This window comes from Heterodontus francisci, chromosome 13 (assembly GCF_036365525.1).
Source record: "Heterodontus francisci isolate sHetFra1 chromosome 13, sHetFra1.hap1, whole genome shotgun sequence".
NCBI classification, from domain to species: Eukaryota; Metazoa; Chordata; class Chondrichthyes; order Heterodontiformes; family Heterodontidae; genus Heterodontus; species Heterodontus francisci.
Window position 1 is genome coordinate 81,469,276 of NC_090383.1, and position 16,945 is coordinate 81,486,220.

Here is a 16,945-nt window from a genome sequence, read left to right on the forward strand (position 1 = left end):
GGTAAAGCAACATCTGGTGGAAATGCCAGAGGCCTAGTGCAGCCATGAGCGGTCAATGAAGCAGTCCATCCATGCCATGAGTGCTAATGTGTCTCAGGAGTGCGAGTGCATAGCTTCCTCCATCGAGAGATTGACGACCCTCATGGAGGGCCATATTCCACAGATGCACGCAAGCCTGCACACCATCATCTTGGCCACAATTTCATTGCAGCAGTGACACGACAAGAGGACGAGGTCCTCGTTCCTCTCTGTTCAGCAGGGAGGTTCAAATAAGCTTTAAAAGGGAAGAGGAGAGGCTGACCTCCACAACTGGGGGTTTCCTTCAGGGCACACTGAGTGTGGACAGTGACTCCTCAGCCTGTCCACCAGTGAGCTCAGTTCCAGTAGCCGCGACACCTGAGGAGAGTCTTGCACCAGAGAATGGCTTTCAAAGTCATCACAGGCCAAGGGGCAGCATGATCAGCAGCCTGCCTCCAGCCCAGCTGCTCATGCAGGGGTTGCACCTTATAGAAGCACTCAAACATATATTTAAAAAAAACACCTAGTTACACTTGGGGTTTCACAGGTGTTTGAAATTTGCCATTTGTTTTGCCCTATAAAGTTTTTTTCATGATTGAAGTTAACTTTCATTGTGGAAGATGCTTATTCTTTCATGCCTTAATTGTGAGATGCTGATTTCACCCTTCCTCCTTCGTGGACTGCCAGTGTAGGCACAGTCCTCCTTTGGTAAGTGCCTCACATGGGCTACAGCATGTGGGAAAGCTGGGCGCTTGGCACAGAGCACAAGTAGGAAGGAGGTGATGGACTGAATCCATTGAGGTGTGTCTTTATTGATTTTATTCTGAGAGGCCATCATGGTGGCTGGATGCAGCTAAGTATGAGACTCTCTTGCCTCTTTGTCCTGTTGCTCAATGTGCCTGGCCTCCTGTACAAGGGCTTCAACATCCAGTGCTGCCTGTTCATCACCCTCCTCCACTTCCTCCTCATCGGTGGAGGAGTGGTGGTCAATCATCATCTCATCATGCAAGGTCTCCCCCTCTGGAGTGCTAGATTGTGCAGAGCACAGCATACCACCACGATATGCAAGACCTTCACTGGGGCATACTGCAGGGCTCCAACAGATCAATCTAGGCAACGGAATCTCATCTTCAGCAGCCCAATGGCATGTTTGATGGTTGCTTGGGTGGAGCAATCGCAAGTGTACTTCTCTTCTGCTGCATTGCAAGGGTTCCTCACAGGCATCAATAGCCATGTCTTCAACAGGTAGCCCTTGTCCCCAAGAATCCATCCCTGAAGACGAGCAGAGTGGCCAGAAAAACTGTGGCACCTGGGATTGTCAGTTTGTAGGCGTTGTGGCTGCTTCCTATGAAGTAGGCGTTGTGACTGCTTCCCATGAAGCAGGCACACACCTGAAAGAAACACTTTCAGTTGGTCACAGACCTCAGTGCCCACTCTCGCTGATGGCCAACCCTCTCTCCCGATACTACGGCCACCCGACTCTCTCTCACCCAGCATTATGGCCACCCATGCAGACCACTCAAGACCAAGCCCTCCCCATGCAGACCAGCCAAGACTATGCCCCCTGTGCAAAGTGAACAGCACTGCAGGCCAACAATGGCCCCCCCCTTCCCCTATCCAGTGCTGGTCGTGGCTGTCTACTCGTCACGGCACTGAGGCCTCTCGGTGCCACCACCTTTCAATGGCCAGAGATCCAAAGGCATGTGAGGGTTACCTGTTATCCACTTAATTCCAAGGGCCCCATTGGATCATTTTCAATTACATGCAAATGTTCTACAATTTATATGGCAGTCCGTCACATCGGGGCGGCAATGCCACCTTGGTGTTTTCCGTCTGTTGACTAAATCCGGAACTGATGTCAGGTTTTCGGGCGGATGCTTCTGATATTTTCCGGCCTCCATTCCCGCTCCAAACAAGCTCACTAAATTCAGCCCTCAGTGTATGAATTTTGCAAGCTCACTCTCCAGGCATGGAGCCTTACCAGGAGCGCATACTTGGATTTTGAGTACGTAGCATTAAACAAATGGACAGAAAATTGTGCAGTTTAACAACAGCAACTACTTGTATTTATATTCATGTACTTAAATTCCTGATATGTGTTTCCAGCAGCTGAGGCCCTGGCCTTTGTGTGCATATTTGAAAATTCACCCCTTTAAGCTGCCCATGAAATGTATTTTTATTTTTAAAAATCTGCCTTTGACCCAAAAATGTAAAAGAACGAACATAATTTCTTCATGGCAAAGCAAATCTGAGGTGTTCTGAAATAAAAGTCAATTAACAGTGCCTTCTCCAACACTACTGATCATCCAACCAGTATTTAGTTCACTGCAACAGTGATTAAAGAATAGAGAAGGATTATTGGTTAATCAGAACCATGAAAACTAATGGAGAATACATGAAAAATTAATCTGAACTGGGTTTAGGATAATATGAAGAGATTAATTCAAACAGACAGCATATTGCCATTAAATATCATATTAGTATTAACGTTTACACATTATGTACAGCAATAATGAATGAGAACGTGGGCTGAAACCAAGATAAATGCACACCTTTGCGTTCATTATGGATTTTGCTTTTTTTTTTAAATTTTTGATCACAATCCAAACCAAACTATATTTTTAGAATGAGGTTGAGCACAAGTCTCTGCCAGTTAGAGTCCTTGGCCTTGAAATCAGTTTATACTGGATTTCAAACACTAACACAGTGGCAACTATGAAATGCTACACTGAAACTGTTGAGCAAGTGAATCACATGAAATTGGTCCTCTTGCAGCATCAGAATGTGACCTGCATTCTAGGGATGCCCGTTTTGCCCCAAAAGGCAGTGCATCAATTGCGAAGATGAACATCAGTTGATGGGATGCCAGCAGTTGGTGGTGGGGTGGTGCTGGGGGTTAGCGGTGGCCAGCAGTGGGCCACAGTTTTAAAATGGAGCTGGGAGGAACATACGTTCTGATTCCTCATTCAGTTAGCTAAACAAAAATATCCTTATCTTTTTGATGGTAACCTCCAGTGGTCCCTTTAAAAGTCACTGGTTTGGTTGCTGTTCACTTGAGAAAATTGACCACAGCATAGGCAGTGCATGTTGCACTCAGTTGCGATCCAATATCAGAAAGAGGCCTGAAATAGGCATTTTTCTGCCCCCTTCCCCTCAGTTTGCATAGGCAATAAACCTAATGTTTGTTTCAGGCAGGTATCCTGGACAACTACAGGATGATGCTGGCAGCACATGCTCAGTATGAAATGAGAATGTGCACACTGCACACCCTGGCCAGGATTTTATGTGGCCCCCTGAGGTGGGGGAGGGCACAGAGTATCGCGATGGGTGGTTGGGGGCGGAGGACCCGTTGACTCCCCATCGCTGAGTGATCGTCCTGGGGACGGGATTGGCTGACGACAGCCTTCCTGTCTAGAGGCCAATTGAGGCCCTTAAGTGGCCTATTAATGCCCAATTAAGGACCTCTTCCTGCTGCCGCTGGGATCTTACCAGTAGTGAGGGGGGTCTCTGCCACGCCGGGAGCATGCCTTGTAATATGAGGCGCCATCCCTGTGAGCTTGTGGTGGTGGTCGGGGGGGGGGGGGGTGGCCCATTCTCCATCCTCCATCCATCCTCCATCCTCCATTTGCAATATGTGGCCCATGGAGGAACCCTGCTGGGTTACTTTGCCCACTGGGGCGCCTCTCCTCCTGGACTGCACCCCCACCCCCACTCGCCAGGGCCTTCTGGACTGGCCCCAGTGACCCTGCTGCACTTACCTGAGGTTTGGGGGTTCAAGCACTGGACCTGGGCCCAAGGTGTGACGGAAATCCCACTTGTCAAATGGATAATATTAATTTTGTCGTACGGAGCTCTGCCTGAGACCTTTTTTACTGGACATTATTACAAATAACTTTTAAAAAGCAGAACAAAACAGCCAAGGATGGCCACGCACAATTTGTATACAAGAAGCCAAAGGCTGGCTGGGAGACAGCGGTGATTACCCAGTCTGGCCAGAACAATCGGGGTGCACTCAGTCACCTAGAATGGTTTTGTCAATGTTAGTCGTCAAAAGCCATTAACACCCATTGACTTTGAAAAAACAAACTCTCTTTCCCCCCCCACTCCCCCGCCCCGCATACCAATTATGTCTGAACATCACTGAATGTCAAAGATGATTCCAGAAACTTCTGCTTCAAACAGAGGTGGTCACATGACATGAGTGCCTGTGTGACTCTGGGGGTTTGTGAATTGTACCTCTGAAGGCAGACAGTAACTGAACTCCAAGGAAGAAAGCACCTCTCTCTCTTTGTCCCTCTCTCTCTCTCGTTCCCTCTCCAGAGAAGCAAGCATGAATTGTGTATGTGGTCCAGCCAGGACTTCAAGACTTTAACTTCAACTAAGGACACTGAAACTCAGTATTTGAATTCTATTTATTACAGACCTTACTTCAATCTCCCAACTCTCTTTTCCCCCACTGTATCTATTTGTGTGTGTGCCTCTCATATGAATGTGAGCTTGGATGCGTCGCATATTTTAGTAATTTTAACCAGTTTAGAGTGATAAGGTTAATAAAACTTTTTTTTGTTTAAACTCAAGAAAACCTGTCTGGTTCATTTACAATTATAATTAGAGGAAGAGTGAGCAAATGCTCACTGAGGTGGTAAGCTAAATCACCATGTTAAAAGAATAAACCCTGTTGTGGTCAAACCAGAGAAGGGATGGAAGGGGAGCCTGAGATCCCTTCCTCACCTGGTCGTAACAAAGGCCTCTGCAGTACTGGCGTGAAAAGGCAGAGGCAGACTTTCCTCCACCTTTTCGGCCTGGCGCCAGGAGCCCTGCCTCCAGCACAAAATCCAGCCCCATATTCAACCCTTTTAATGACTTTATTTACCGTTATTCTTTATTCCAAAAGTAAAATGATTTTGGGAATTTCAGCATAATGTGTATGTAAATTATGGGTGTCCTTCATTTCTTTAGTAATAAAGTATTGTAAATGCTTTCAAAATTACAGTCTCTAAAAAATATTTAATATTTATTTCTTAGTTTTCTCTTTATTTCTCTAATTTACCTGTAATTCTTTTACCAAATGAGCCTACTGAAGTTGCCAATGCTTAATCCTGACCAGTCAGCATAAGGCACATTTCTAGCAAGCACACTTGTAAAAGTTCTGTTTTTACTTCCCCTTATTCATTTTTGACCATGTTTATTTCCAAGTTTACCAACTAAAGTAAGAACATTTAAATGACAGATCTAATGTGCAAGTTTGTAACCAACAAAAACTTGTAATCAGTGTTTAAGTGTGTTTGACATGCCAATTTGTATCAGAGCCATTCAAGTGCAGTTCGGCAATTCAGATCTGCAAATTACAATATTTAGACTTGTGCTTGTAAGCTTGTGAGTTAAATGTTTAACTGCTTGGGTTCCTTACCTTTTGTAGTACTTTCAAACCAATTGCCTCAGCATTCTTTTATTGAAAGCACATGATGGTTAGCACAAATGGGGGAAGTTTCCCTTCCAAGCAAAATATTGTGAATACAAGATTGAAAGATGCATCAATTAGTCAAAGTCTGGATGCAAAAGGGATAAATGTTGAAATAAAACAGAAAAAGGAGGCTATTGACAAATGCAGGGAGCAAGATTCATTTAATAACCAGGAAGATTATGAGAAGTACAAGAGGGAATTGAAAAAGAAATACGGGAGGCAAAAAGAGAGGTCATGAGAAAAAATTAGCAGACACCATTAAATTGAATCCTTAAACATTTTATCAACATATATAAGTATAGGGAAATAGTTGGGCCTGTAAAAAGTATTAAATGAGGAATTTGTACCGGTCTTCACAAGGGAATTAAATGAGGTGATGGTTGTATTAAGAGGAGAGGCAAGTATAATAATAGATAGTGAAGATGTACTAAAAAGATTAGCATTACTGGAAGTTGGTAAGTCACCTGGTCCAGATGGAATGCATCCTAGGTTGCTGAAAGAAGCAATAGTAGAAATAGCAGAGTCATTGGTCACAATCTTTTAATCCTCGTTGGATACAGGAGTAGTGCCAGAGAACTGGTGGGTTGCTAATGCTGTACCGCTATTGTGGAAAGGGAAGAGGGATAAATCAAGAACAGCCAGCATACATTTGTTAAAGATAAATAGGATCTGACTAACTAGTTTGACTTCTTTGAGCTAATAAAGAAGGTTGATCAAGGCAGTGTAGCAGATGTTATATATTTCAGAAGGCATTTGACAAAGTGTCACACAGGAGGCTTATTAAGAAGATGGAAGACCATGGAATTAATTGGGAAAGTGATGATATAGATATATAGGGCGGCGCAGTGGTTAGCACCGCAGTCTCATAGCTCCAGTGACCTGGGTTCAGTTCTGGGTACTGCCTGTGCGGAGTTTGCAAGTTCTCCCTGTGACTGCGTGGGTTTCCACCAGGTGCTCCAGTTTCCTCCCACAGCCAGACTTGCAGGTTGATAGGTAAATTGGCCATTGTAAATTGCCCCTAGTGTAGGTAGGTGGTAGGAGAATGGTGGGGATGTGGTAGGGAATATGGGATTAATGTAGGATTAGTATAAATGGGTGGTTATTGGTCGGCACAGACTCGGTGGGCTGAAGGGCCTGTTTCAGTGCTGTATCTCTAAATAAAACAATAAATAAAATAAAATTGGCTCAGTGATAGGAAGCAAAGATAGATGGATAATGAATGTTTTTCAGCCTGGGAGGTAGTTTGGAGTGGTGTTCCCCAAAGCTCAGTTTTGGACCCACTGCCGTTCTCAAGTTTTATAAATGACCTAGACTCGGGTGTAGGGAGAAGCATTATAAAGTCTGCAGATTATATGAAACTTGGCAAAATAGTAGATAGTGATGACAATAATTATAAGCTTCAAGATGACAGAGAGGATGGTGATATGGGCAAAAGCATGGCAGATAGTGGTCCATGCAGAGAAGTGTGAAGTGATGCAGTTTGGAAGCAATAATATGAAAAGACAGTATCCTACAAATAGCATGATTTTGAAAAGTCTAGACGAGCAGAGAGATCTTGGTGGCCATATACACAAATCCTTAAAGGTGGCAGGGCAAGTTGATAAGGTGGTTAAAAATGCATAAGGGTTACTTGGGTTTATAAATAGAGGAATAGAATATAAAAGAAAATAGATTGTGCTCGAACATTATAAATTATTAGTTCAGCTTCAGCTGAAATACTGTGGACAATTCTGTGAACCACACTTCAGGAAAGATATAAAGGCCTTGGAAAAGATGCACAGGAGGTTTGCCAGGATGTTACCAGTGATGAGGAACTTCAGTTATGCGAAGAGGTTGGAAAAGTTAGGACTGTTCTCCTTGGTTTCGATAGAGTAGATAGGGAAAAATCATTCCCTCTGGCGAGTGGGTCAGTAACTGAGGTCATAGGTTCAAAATCATTGGCAAAAGATCTAGAGGGGAGGTGAGATTTTTTTTCCCTCTGAGTTGCCAGGATCTGGAATGCTATTCCTGAAAAAGGGTGGAAGTTGATTCCATAAATAATTTTAAAAGGGATTTGGACAGGTACTTGAAGATAAGGAACTTAGAGTTACAAGGAAAAAGTTGGAGTGTGGGACTAAGCACAACTGCTCTTTCAAAGAGCCAGTACAGACACCATGGGCTGAATGGCCTACTCCTGTGCTATAAGTTTCTATGAGTCTATGAAAGTCACCAACCTGTTTTGTGTTTTGGTGTGGAAAATAATCTGACATTGCCCATCTTATCCCCCTAGACTAATGCCTTCTACTGGCTCATCATGACCAGATATTGTTGGTAACTCTGAAGAAGACTGTGGCTGCGACTGCCCTGCCTGCTTAGCTAGGAAGATACTTAGTGCTGAGCGACACTTAAGGGGGAGAAAATGGGAAACACACTGAGCAGTAATTAGGATGTAAATTACAAAGGGTTAACAACAGAGTCTGACTCCAAATTTTCATTCTACAATATTCTGAAAAGAATTTTTAACACCATATGATATTGATCAACAGTTTCAAAATCAAACTGCTTTTTCCAGCTCTGGACACTTTTGAATTCTCATCTATCAACAAAATGTTATCAACTTTCATGTTCTTTGTAACTGTATATCAAAAGGTATTACTTTTATAAATAATTTACGATAGAGAAGCTAGCAGCACTTACACAGACACACAGGTTCCTCAGTCATCAATAATGTGTCAAAAAACATGACAATAAAACATTTACCTTATCCTGTACCTGTCAGGGTCCCTTCCGCGATACTGCTGAAGTATTGCAACAGCGCTACAAGCCTTTCGAGCCAACCTTGCGGGTGGCAACATCAATCACGTCAGAGAAGGAGGCCAGAGAGGAGATGAAAAGAGAAGAATGGAGAAATCGTGTACATGACGATATGTAAGTTACTATCTTTAATACCTTCTGTATACATTTTTTATGTAGTTTGTAGCTGTTGTTAGTCTTGAGCTTTAATTATAACTTGTCATTGATTTGGTAAAGCATTAGTGCAATGTTACATTTCAATTTAAAAATAAAATACTTCCACTTTATGTTTGATGATTATATACAGCAGAACATGGAGGCCTGGTAATTGTATCATGCCCACAATAGAGCATAATCCAGACATAGCACATGATGCACATGTCTAAAGACGCTGGCACAGAACCACTGCAAATTGATCTGCCGCCCTCATTTGTTTATTACTGCGGCTGCAGGTTGTGGCCTCAGAGGCAACTCGCTGGTGGTGGATGTGCAATAGGATTGGCCTGGAGGAATGTTGGCTAATGATCTAAGGTGTGCCTGGTGGAGGGAGGCAATCAGGAAGGGGACAGACATTGGCTGGAAATAGCCTACAGTTTTAATGTGGAGCTGGAAAGAGCACTTCTGCTACTCATTGCTCCACATTCAGGTAAGTATTTTCTTTTTAAGTTTACAGTTTTGGTGTCTGCAGCAGTCTGTTTAAGGAACACTAGTTGGGCTGCAAGTAGACTTGGTAATCCTGAACACAGCAGATATGAACTAACTTCCGGTTTTTGCTCTAAAACAGATTAGGCCCCTTCGTAGCATATGGTATTGGACATGTTTCCAACTCTATAGGTGTTGGAGGTTGGCTCGCTAAATTAGACTTCTTTGTCCCTGTTTTCTGCGCAGAAATCAGGTGCAGTGCAATCCAATTCTTAGGCCATAATCTGGTTAACAGCAAGGTGAAACTCAGACCATTTATTAATGTCTTCTAAACCAAGTACACTTAATTATGGGTCCAATTTTAACTGGACTAAAGCAAATGGGTTTTGCGTAAGTTAAATCTTTCCCATATTGTTTCCTATTACAGTCCCCACTGCTTACATTGTCCCTGCTTATCAGGGAAAGCCGCTTATATTGGGCATGAACAGATCCGCTGCAAGTGTGGAGACTGTACCAGTTTACTTGTTATGCATATGTACTGAAAATTTGATTTTAATATACAGGCTCCTACCTTTCCACCATGTGCAGACCAGTTTGATAGGAAATAATATCTTAACTAAAAAATACTAGGGAAACATCCTTTTCCTATATATACTTACTCTGGTGTAAATCTATTATGGTTAATGCTAGTGTAGTCTGCAATCTGATAACTGTTAAGTTCACGTTTGAGGGTGGAATGTATAAAACAATTCACTTCTGCAACACCCTAGGCCATCCAACCTTCATGAAACTATAATTGAGACTTATAATATTTTCTGTTCTATGGGCATGAGATCTGACCGATTTAGACATTTATGAATATCAAACGAGTCAAAACCATAATAATAAAAATTGCCTCACTGCAATGTGATACAATACTTGCCATAATACAGGAAAAGCTTGAGCAAAACACAATGGGCATGAAATTTATTTACCCCGCTTTTTGGATGCGGGGGCCATGATTTGCGGCACACCTGCACCTTTCAAATCAAGACGGGTAAGACACAAAACCTGTCTACCCACCTCATCTAAATGAATTTAGCACAAGTTCCTGTGCCTCCAGCACTGTTCTCTTCTTCTCAGTGCTGTCGTCGAGCGCCGCACAAGCAGGAATCCCAGGCAGCGTTGTTGCAATGATAATTCTTGCCAATTGAATGCCAGGGCATCGATACACTACTGGATACATTGGAGGTGCAGGTGGGCAGGAGGAGAGACACCATGGTCCCGCGGGGGGGAGGCGGGGGTGAAGCCAGGAGAACCTCAAGGACCACTCTCAATTGTGGGAGCAGATGGTCAGGAGGGTCAGCTCCCGGAGTGTGGACCCAAAGACTTGGCCACAGTATGACAAGAGCTTTAATGACCTCACCCGATGATCAACATCAGTGACTGTATCTTCACATGACATCTCCGACCCACCACATCACCAACTCACGCGCTGCTCAATATACCACGCCCCCATCGCTCACCCAGCTGCACACTCTGGCCTCAGGACTTGCATCTAACATCCAGATACACCAGCTCACCTTCACACATCTACCAATGCTGCCAGCCTCCGATCCTTCTCTCACTGCCTCCACGTACCTTAAACTATTCACTATGGCAGGCACATCACCCAAACGCAGAGCTACACAATCACTGATATTCTGCCCCTTCTCTTGCAGAATAAGGCGGCACACAATAGAAGGGAGCAGAGCAGAGCCAGCGGGGGACAAGGATAACTGAACCTCCTGAGCCCTACAGAGAAGATCACTCTCAGCATCATGGTGTCAGCTGTGACAGGGCCTGCAGCATCTGACATCACTGAGAACATTGAGGATGACAACATTTTCCTGTCTTATGCCCCATCCTGCTATCTGGCATGATCAGCAAGCTGCAAATGGTGTGACCATGGAACTCTTGCTTCCCAGCCCAAACCACTTCCCTCACAACATCTGTAATATTACTTGTTCCTTTGATAAGTGAACTATTGTAACACTCACAGGACTACAAGTAATAGCCAATTAAAATGAGGGTTTTCATTATACTTTAAACTAGAAAATATATATACAAACAGTTACTTCACGTTCCATATCTAAGTATGTCTCTCACTATCAGGCTGCACCCATTACTCCCTGGTCATATGCGACACGACATCACTTCCAGCGATGACCTTCACTTACAGCTGCTTAAGGTGGTCCACTCTTCAGATTGTCCCACAACATCCCCCTTTCTTCCAAAGATAAAAACATATGTACAATATACAATGATGTTGCAGTTTGGACTAACTACATGATTAAAACAAAACGTTATTTACAAGTAAGTAAGTTAAACACTCTGTAAGAGGTAAAGGAAGTTTGCTTATTCCTCCCGATCTTGTTATCATGAACCTCTTGCCAGAGCTGAGCTCATCTTGATGACTCCTCTCAGACTCTGGAGACTCTGAACTCTGGTTAGCATGTTCTTCCTCTGTGCCCGTAGCCTCTGTACGTTCATCTTCAGACATTGTCCTGGAAGATGTCCACAATACTATGAGTTGTCGCATGTAGTGTTGTCATACAGCTCTCGGAGTTGACTTCGGTTCCATTTGAGAATCGCACAATTGGGTGTCTGGACCTCATATGAGCTGGGCTGGTTGCATATCCTCGCAACCTCTGTAGGATACCAAGTTGCCATTGCATGATTGAGGACTCTGACCTTCTGTCCTACTCGCAATCAAGCTAATTCTGGTCCTGCTTGCCTGTCATATGATGCCTTCATCTTCCCTTGTTTAGAAAGCTTAGAAAAATGCTGACTGGCAACATCACCAATCATTGGCAATCTCTCTGGCCTTCAGGTATTTGCTGCAACAAGCTGAAGCCCAAGGAGAGACTCCTGTCAGATCGCCTCTTCGTGTCAAGTCTCCCAGCCTTTGTGTCATCCTTTGCATGGATCGACCTGATACACTTGACCTGGGTATTTCCTACCATCTTTGGTGCATTAGAGAATTCATGTATTGTGGCAATCCATAAATCTCAGTATACTGGAAGTCCTGTGACAGCTAGTCCATTTGTGTCTACAATGTAAAACATTTGTGGTAGCCATTCGGAGCTCTCATAGCTGTACGGTAAGGTTATCGTTCCAATGCACTTGATTGGATGATTGGAGAACCATTGTAGGCAGTCAGCCTAGCCATGGTGGGTTGTACAATAGATTCCCATTTTTTTAAGCACGTCCTTCAGTATACGGAGGAGAAGAATAGTTGCACTTGCTCCGGTGTCGATTTTTACTCTGACCTTTATACTTGCCATATAATTCAAATCATGTGGAATGCCTCAGACTGCATAATAGCATAGAAATGTTGAACCAAATTAACTGTGTGAAATGCATGCTCGCTGTTCGCACGAGTGCATTCTTCATCTGTGTCCTCCTGACAAACTGTCTCTGCTAACCTGAGGTACCTGCATGGGCTTTTGTTGTGTGTTGGCATATCTTTTGTTGCATTTGCCATCCTGTCTTGCAGATGTTCTCTCTACATGTGATCTGCCAGCATTCCTGTGTGCAGTATCTGAGCTCACCCTTCTGCACTGCCTTGCCCAAGCAATGTCACAAGTTTTGCACTGGTCCAGGTATGCTAGACAACTGCGAATTGGGTGAGTCAGGCCACTTCTGAGCCTTAGTTACCATACCAATTGCCAAAGCCATCCCCAACACTTATAACTGTTGGTGTCCAGCCATGATGGCTTCAAATTTACTTCCATCTATGGTCTACCCTTTCTTCTTTGCTAGCAGGTCTTTTTGAAAGGCCTCTAGTAGGGTGGACATGATTACTAGCTCTATAACCCATTCTGACAATTTGATATCTGCAAAGTTACAATATTGAGCCTTGTCTTAGCATCCTGCAACAAACTGGTCAATGGACTCATCTTGCCTTTGCCAAACGGTCATAAGCTCAATGTGTATTTGTAAATTTCCCTTCACCTTGAGTTGCTGTTCCAGGAATGTCCATAGCATGATAGTCCCTCTGATCCTTAGCTGACAATCGTGATGTATTGATCTATTATGGACCCTAGCTTGTTTCTCTGGTTCGGTCACTCCTTGATCCAGGAAACACAGTTCCATTCTCTGTCAAAAGAGTTTAAATTCAGTTGCTATTTTCAATGCCTTCCAATCTATGACTGGATATCTGAAAATCATTGTCTTATTTATACTTTAAAAAATATATATAAATATAGGACTTTTTACTGGTTTACTTTTTCACAGGGACATTTTTTTTTTCTTTGTTTAGAAAGATTTGTTTTCTGCAGTCCTGCCCTTTTAAGAATGAGACACCACAGCTGTTTTCTGTTTGCACAGCTTGTTTTTTTAAACTGAGAACAGTTTTTCTGCAGCCAGCTGCACTTTGCAGTACCAGCAGCTGCCACAACCAGCCTTTTACTTTGTGCTGCACCTCCAGCGGCGGCGTTGGGTTTTCCCTGCTCTTTTCAGGTTAAGCCCCACCGTGAAGCAAAAAGCGGGAAAGCTAATTGATAGGTTAATTGGCCATTACAAATTGCCCCTAGTATAGGTAGGTGGTAGGGAAATATATAGGGACAGGTGGGGATGTGGTAGGAATATGGGATTAGTGTAGGATTAGTATAAATGGGTGGTTGATGGTCGGCACAGACTCGGTGGGCCGAAGGGCCTGTTTCAGTGCTGTATCTCTAAACTAAACTAAACTAAAACAGTAATGGCTTCAACTACTGCCTTTCAAATGTTTCGACCCAGTGTCAGATTGTTTGAGAGCTGCGATCTCCCGGGATCAACACATCCCGGGATCCTGTCTGCAGCCTAGCTCACTGCATTGCTGTGGAGTCTCCTGCCAACTGCTCTCCAGGATCTTCAGCCACTACAGGCAGGCAATCAGCTGTTCTTTGTTCTCTCTTAGTGCGTTCATCAGAAAATATTAAATGTTGCCATAATGTACTATTTGGGGGTCTTCAGAAAAAATATATCCCAGATGTTGCCACCATGTAATATTACTTGTTCCTTTGATATGTGAACTCTTTAAGACTGACGGCACACCCAGAACTCCCTGGTCATATGTGACACAACATCACTTCCTCTAGTGACCTTCACAAACAGCTTCTTAAGGTGGTCTGCTCTTAAGGTCCCACAACAACCACCTTCTGAGTTCCTGCTTTCAAAAACCCAAGAACTGCCACCTGCCCGAGGAGGAGGAAAGAGACCGGCAACACAGCACTTATGAAGAAGCCCTGTGACTTGATCTGACATTCACATCACGAGTTCAGAGACTGGCACTGCAACCAAGCCAGGGTAAAATGATAGTTCATTTCTCAGCTCACTGGAGGACGAGGTAGCAAATGAGTACTGCTGCAGGTGACTCTGATGAGGACCTTGATGGGATGGCACAGGAGACCTGTAAATGGATATGCACACCAAGATGCTAGGTGCATTGTCTGGCCTGTTGTCACTGTCAAGGTGCATGGAGGTGTCTAGCTCCAAGTTGGCAGAGGGCATCGTGCAGAGATTGCTCTCTCTGCAGCCTCTGCTTCAACTATCTCCCTGTCATGCTGCAGACACAGGCACTGGCATTGCTACCCCATACTGTTGCAGCCTTTGCATGGACAGGCCACCAACTCCTCTGCCATTTCTGTGAAGATGTGCCAACATTCTGGAAGATGCAGCAAAACACCTCCAAAAAAATATCCAGAGTATTTTCAGAGAATTACCAATAATGTTCAAAAAATTTAACTTGCGTGAAATCAGGGTGCCTGACCTTTTGAATAATGCTACTGCAGGGCCTGTCTTGCTGTTTCACGCTTCTTTTTCCAGGAGTGGACCTGTGCTGTTGAAATTTGGAATCCTGTTGTCACATCAACCAGTGGTCCATGTGACGTCAGGATAGTGCCAATTCAATGTGTTTTGCTGCTGCATGGGATGCACCTGGGTGCACACATATTATTGAAGAAAGCCCCGTAGGCAGCGGCCCATGGTGCTGCCTGCCTCCGGGATGCAATGTAGGCAACAGTAGTGCCCTAGCACTATGCAGTTCAATTTCATGCCCAATATACATACACGTAGTACAGGTTTAAACTCTGCCTAAACACGCATGACAGCACTGAGAAATCCTTCTGATGGTTTGATATAGTTGGGTTTAGAATTTGGAGTAAAGCAAAACTAGGATATTTGCACGATGGTTGATTGTTGCTGCTTATAATTTGATACCAGAAGCTTCAGGAAGAAATTTAAAAGATTATGGAAAGCTTAGAGTTATAAAGAACTGGTGATATAAATAAATATATCCTCTTTGCTGTAGGGGTGAGGGCAGGGTCTATAATATATAAAGAAATACATCAATTAATGTGAAGAAATAGTCCTCTGGAAGTGGAGCCAGAAGATTAATGAGTATGATTCCTAGACCACAAGCTCAAAAATGATTGGCTCACTTGGCCATATGACTCATTTTATCATCAGATGACCAAATGGGCCAATGCTTTTATGGCATCATGAGCACTGGTGAGCTGATGAGTCTGTGGAAAAGCAAATGACTTATCGATTGATCGATGGACAACTCACCAAATCATGTGATTAGTCTCGGTCTTTAAGATGTTGCTCGCATCCTTGCCTTCGAGTCAGAGCTGTGGGTTCAAGCCCCACACCAGGGCTTGTGTACATAATCTAAGATGACACCTCAATGCAGTATTGGGAGTGTACTGCACTGTCAGAGTGTTGTGTTTTAGATAAGACTTTAAATTGAGGCCCCCGTCACCCTGCTGCAATGGTTCAGGTGGACATTTAAAGAACCTATGGCATTATTTGAAAAGGTTCTGGAAGTTCAGCTGGTATCCGAGCATATTTTTCCCTCAACCAGTGCCAGCAAAAAATATTAACTGGTTATTAGGAACATAGGAATGGAAGTAGGCCATTCAACCCCTTGAAGCTGCTCCACTATTCAATTAGATTATGACTAATCTGTAAACTCCATTTACCTGCCTTAGCTCTATAATCTCTTGATGGCCTTTTTCAACAAAAATCTTCAATCTTAGTCTTGAAAGCTACAATTGTCCCAGCCACGACCATATGGGGGAGAGAATTCCAGATTTAATTGCTGTTTGTGGAATTTTCTTTTGCGCAAAATGGCTTCCAGATTCACCTACATAGCAATGCTGACTATCCTTCAAAGTAATTCACTGTGTGAAGCAAAGTGTGGGTACAGTATTCAACTTTGGCAATGGCAAAGGAAGTAGGAGTTTCAGCATTTGTGCAATTTAATGTCTTGAAAAGGAATGATTTAAACAACGAAAAACGTTAAAAGTTAATTAATAGAAAGAACATGAAAAAAGTGGCAGTCCAATGCAAACTCAGTCCAGTTGGCTGTGACAGGTGCTGACAGTATGTAGGGGCAGGGACTTCACCAACATAAACAAGGTCAGATTGTCCACAGGCAGGGAGTGCTGCTTTCGCTCCAAGTTCAACTGAGTCATGCAGAATGGCAGAAAGTCAGCTGTAGAATGCCAAACAGTATATGCCTAGATAGTGTAAACCAAACTGGGAGTGTGAGCTAAATACATTGACTTTATGCAAGGAAATGCATGGAAATGAGCAGATAGCATGGAATCATAGAATATTATAGCATGAAAACAGACAATTTGGCACATAAAGGTTGCATCTATTTTTATTCACATGAACCACCAAGTCTAATCTGACTCTTTTTTTCTAACAACCCATTTAATTCTTTTAGTGATTATCTCAAATTTGTGCTGTCTTGTTAATGTCTTGTTGACCAGCAGAAACAATCCATCACTAGTTGCCTTGTAATAACTAACAATAATTATGGATTTTTGTACTTTTAAGTTTTGATTTAGGAGATGCTTCTTTAAAATTCAAATCATTATATTTTTGGAATTTAACAGCTAGTCTGTCGGAATCCTGAATCAGATTTATCTGGATATAATATTGCAAAGTTTGTTGTTATAATCTCTCTTGTAACAGTCTTAAGAAGTACTTGCAACACATTTTAAAAATATACACAGGTTTAATAATTAGTTTAAT

At 43.2% G+C, this 16,945-nt stretch overlaps 1 protein-coding gene across 6 annotated transcripts in view; it reads left to right on the plus strand.

The window, feature by feature from the left end:
* Window positions 1-16,945, plus strand: part of spata17 (spermatogenesis associated 17) — a 381,466-nt gene that overhangs the window by 110,793 nt on the left and 253,728 nt on the right. For all 6 annotated transcript variants that reach the window (XM_068045058.1, XM_068045059.1, XM_068045061.1 and 3 more), the window contains one exon: window positions 8,241-8,389. In XM_068045058.1, the coding sequence (XP_067901159.1) occupies window positions 8,241-8,352 (112 nt within the window). In that variant the 3' untranslated portion in view covers window positions 8,353-8,389. The remainder of the gene's footprint in view (window positions 1-8,240; window positions 8,390-16,945) is intronic.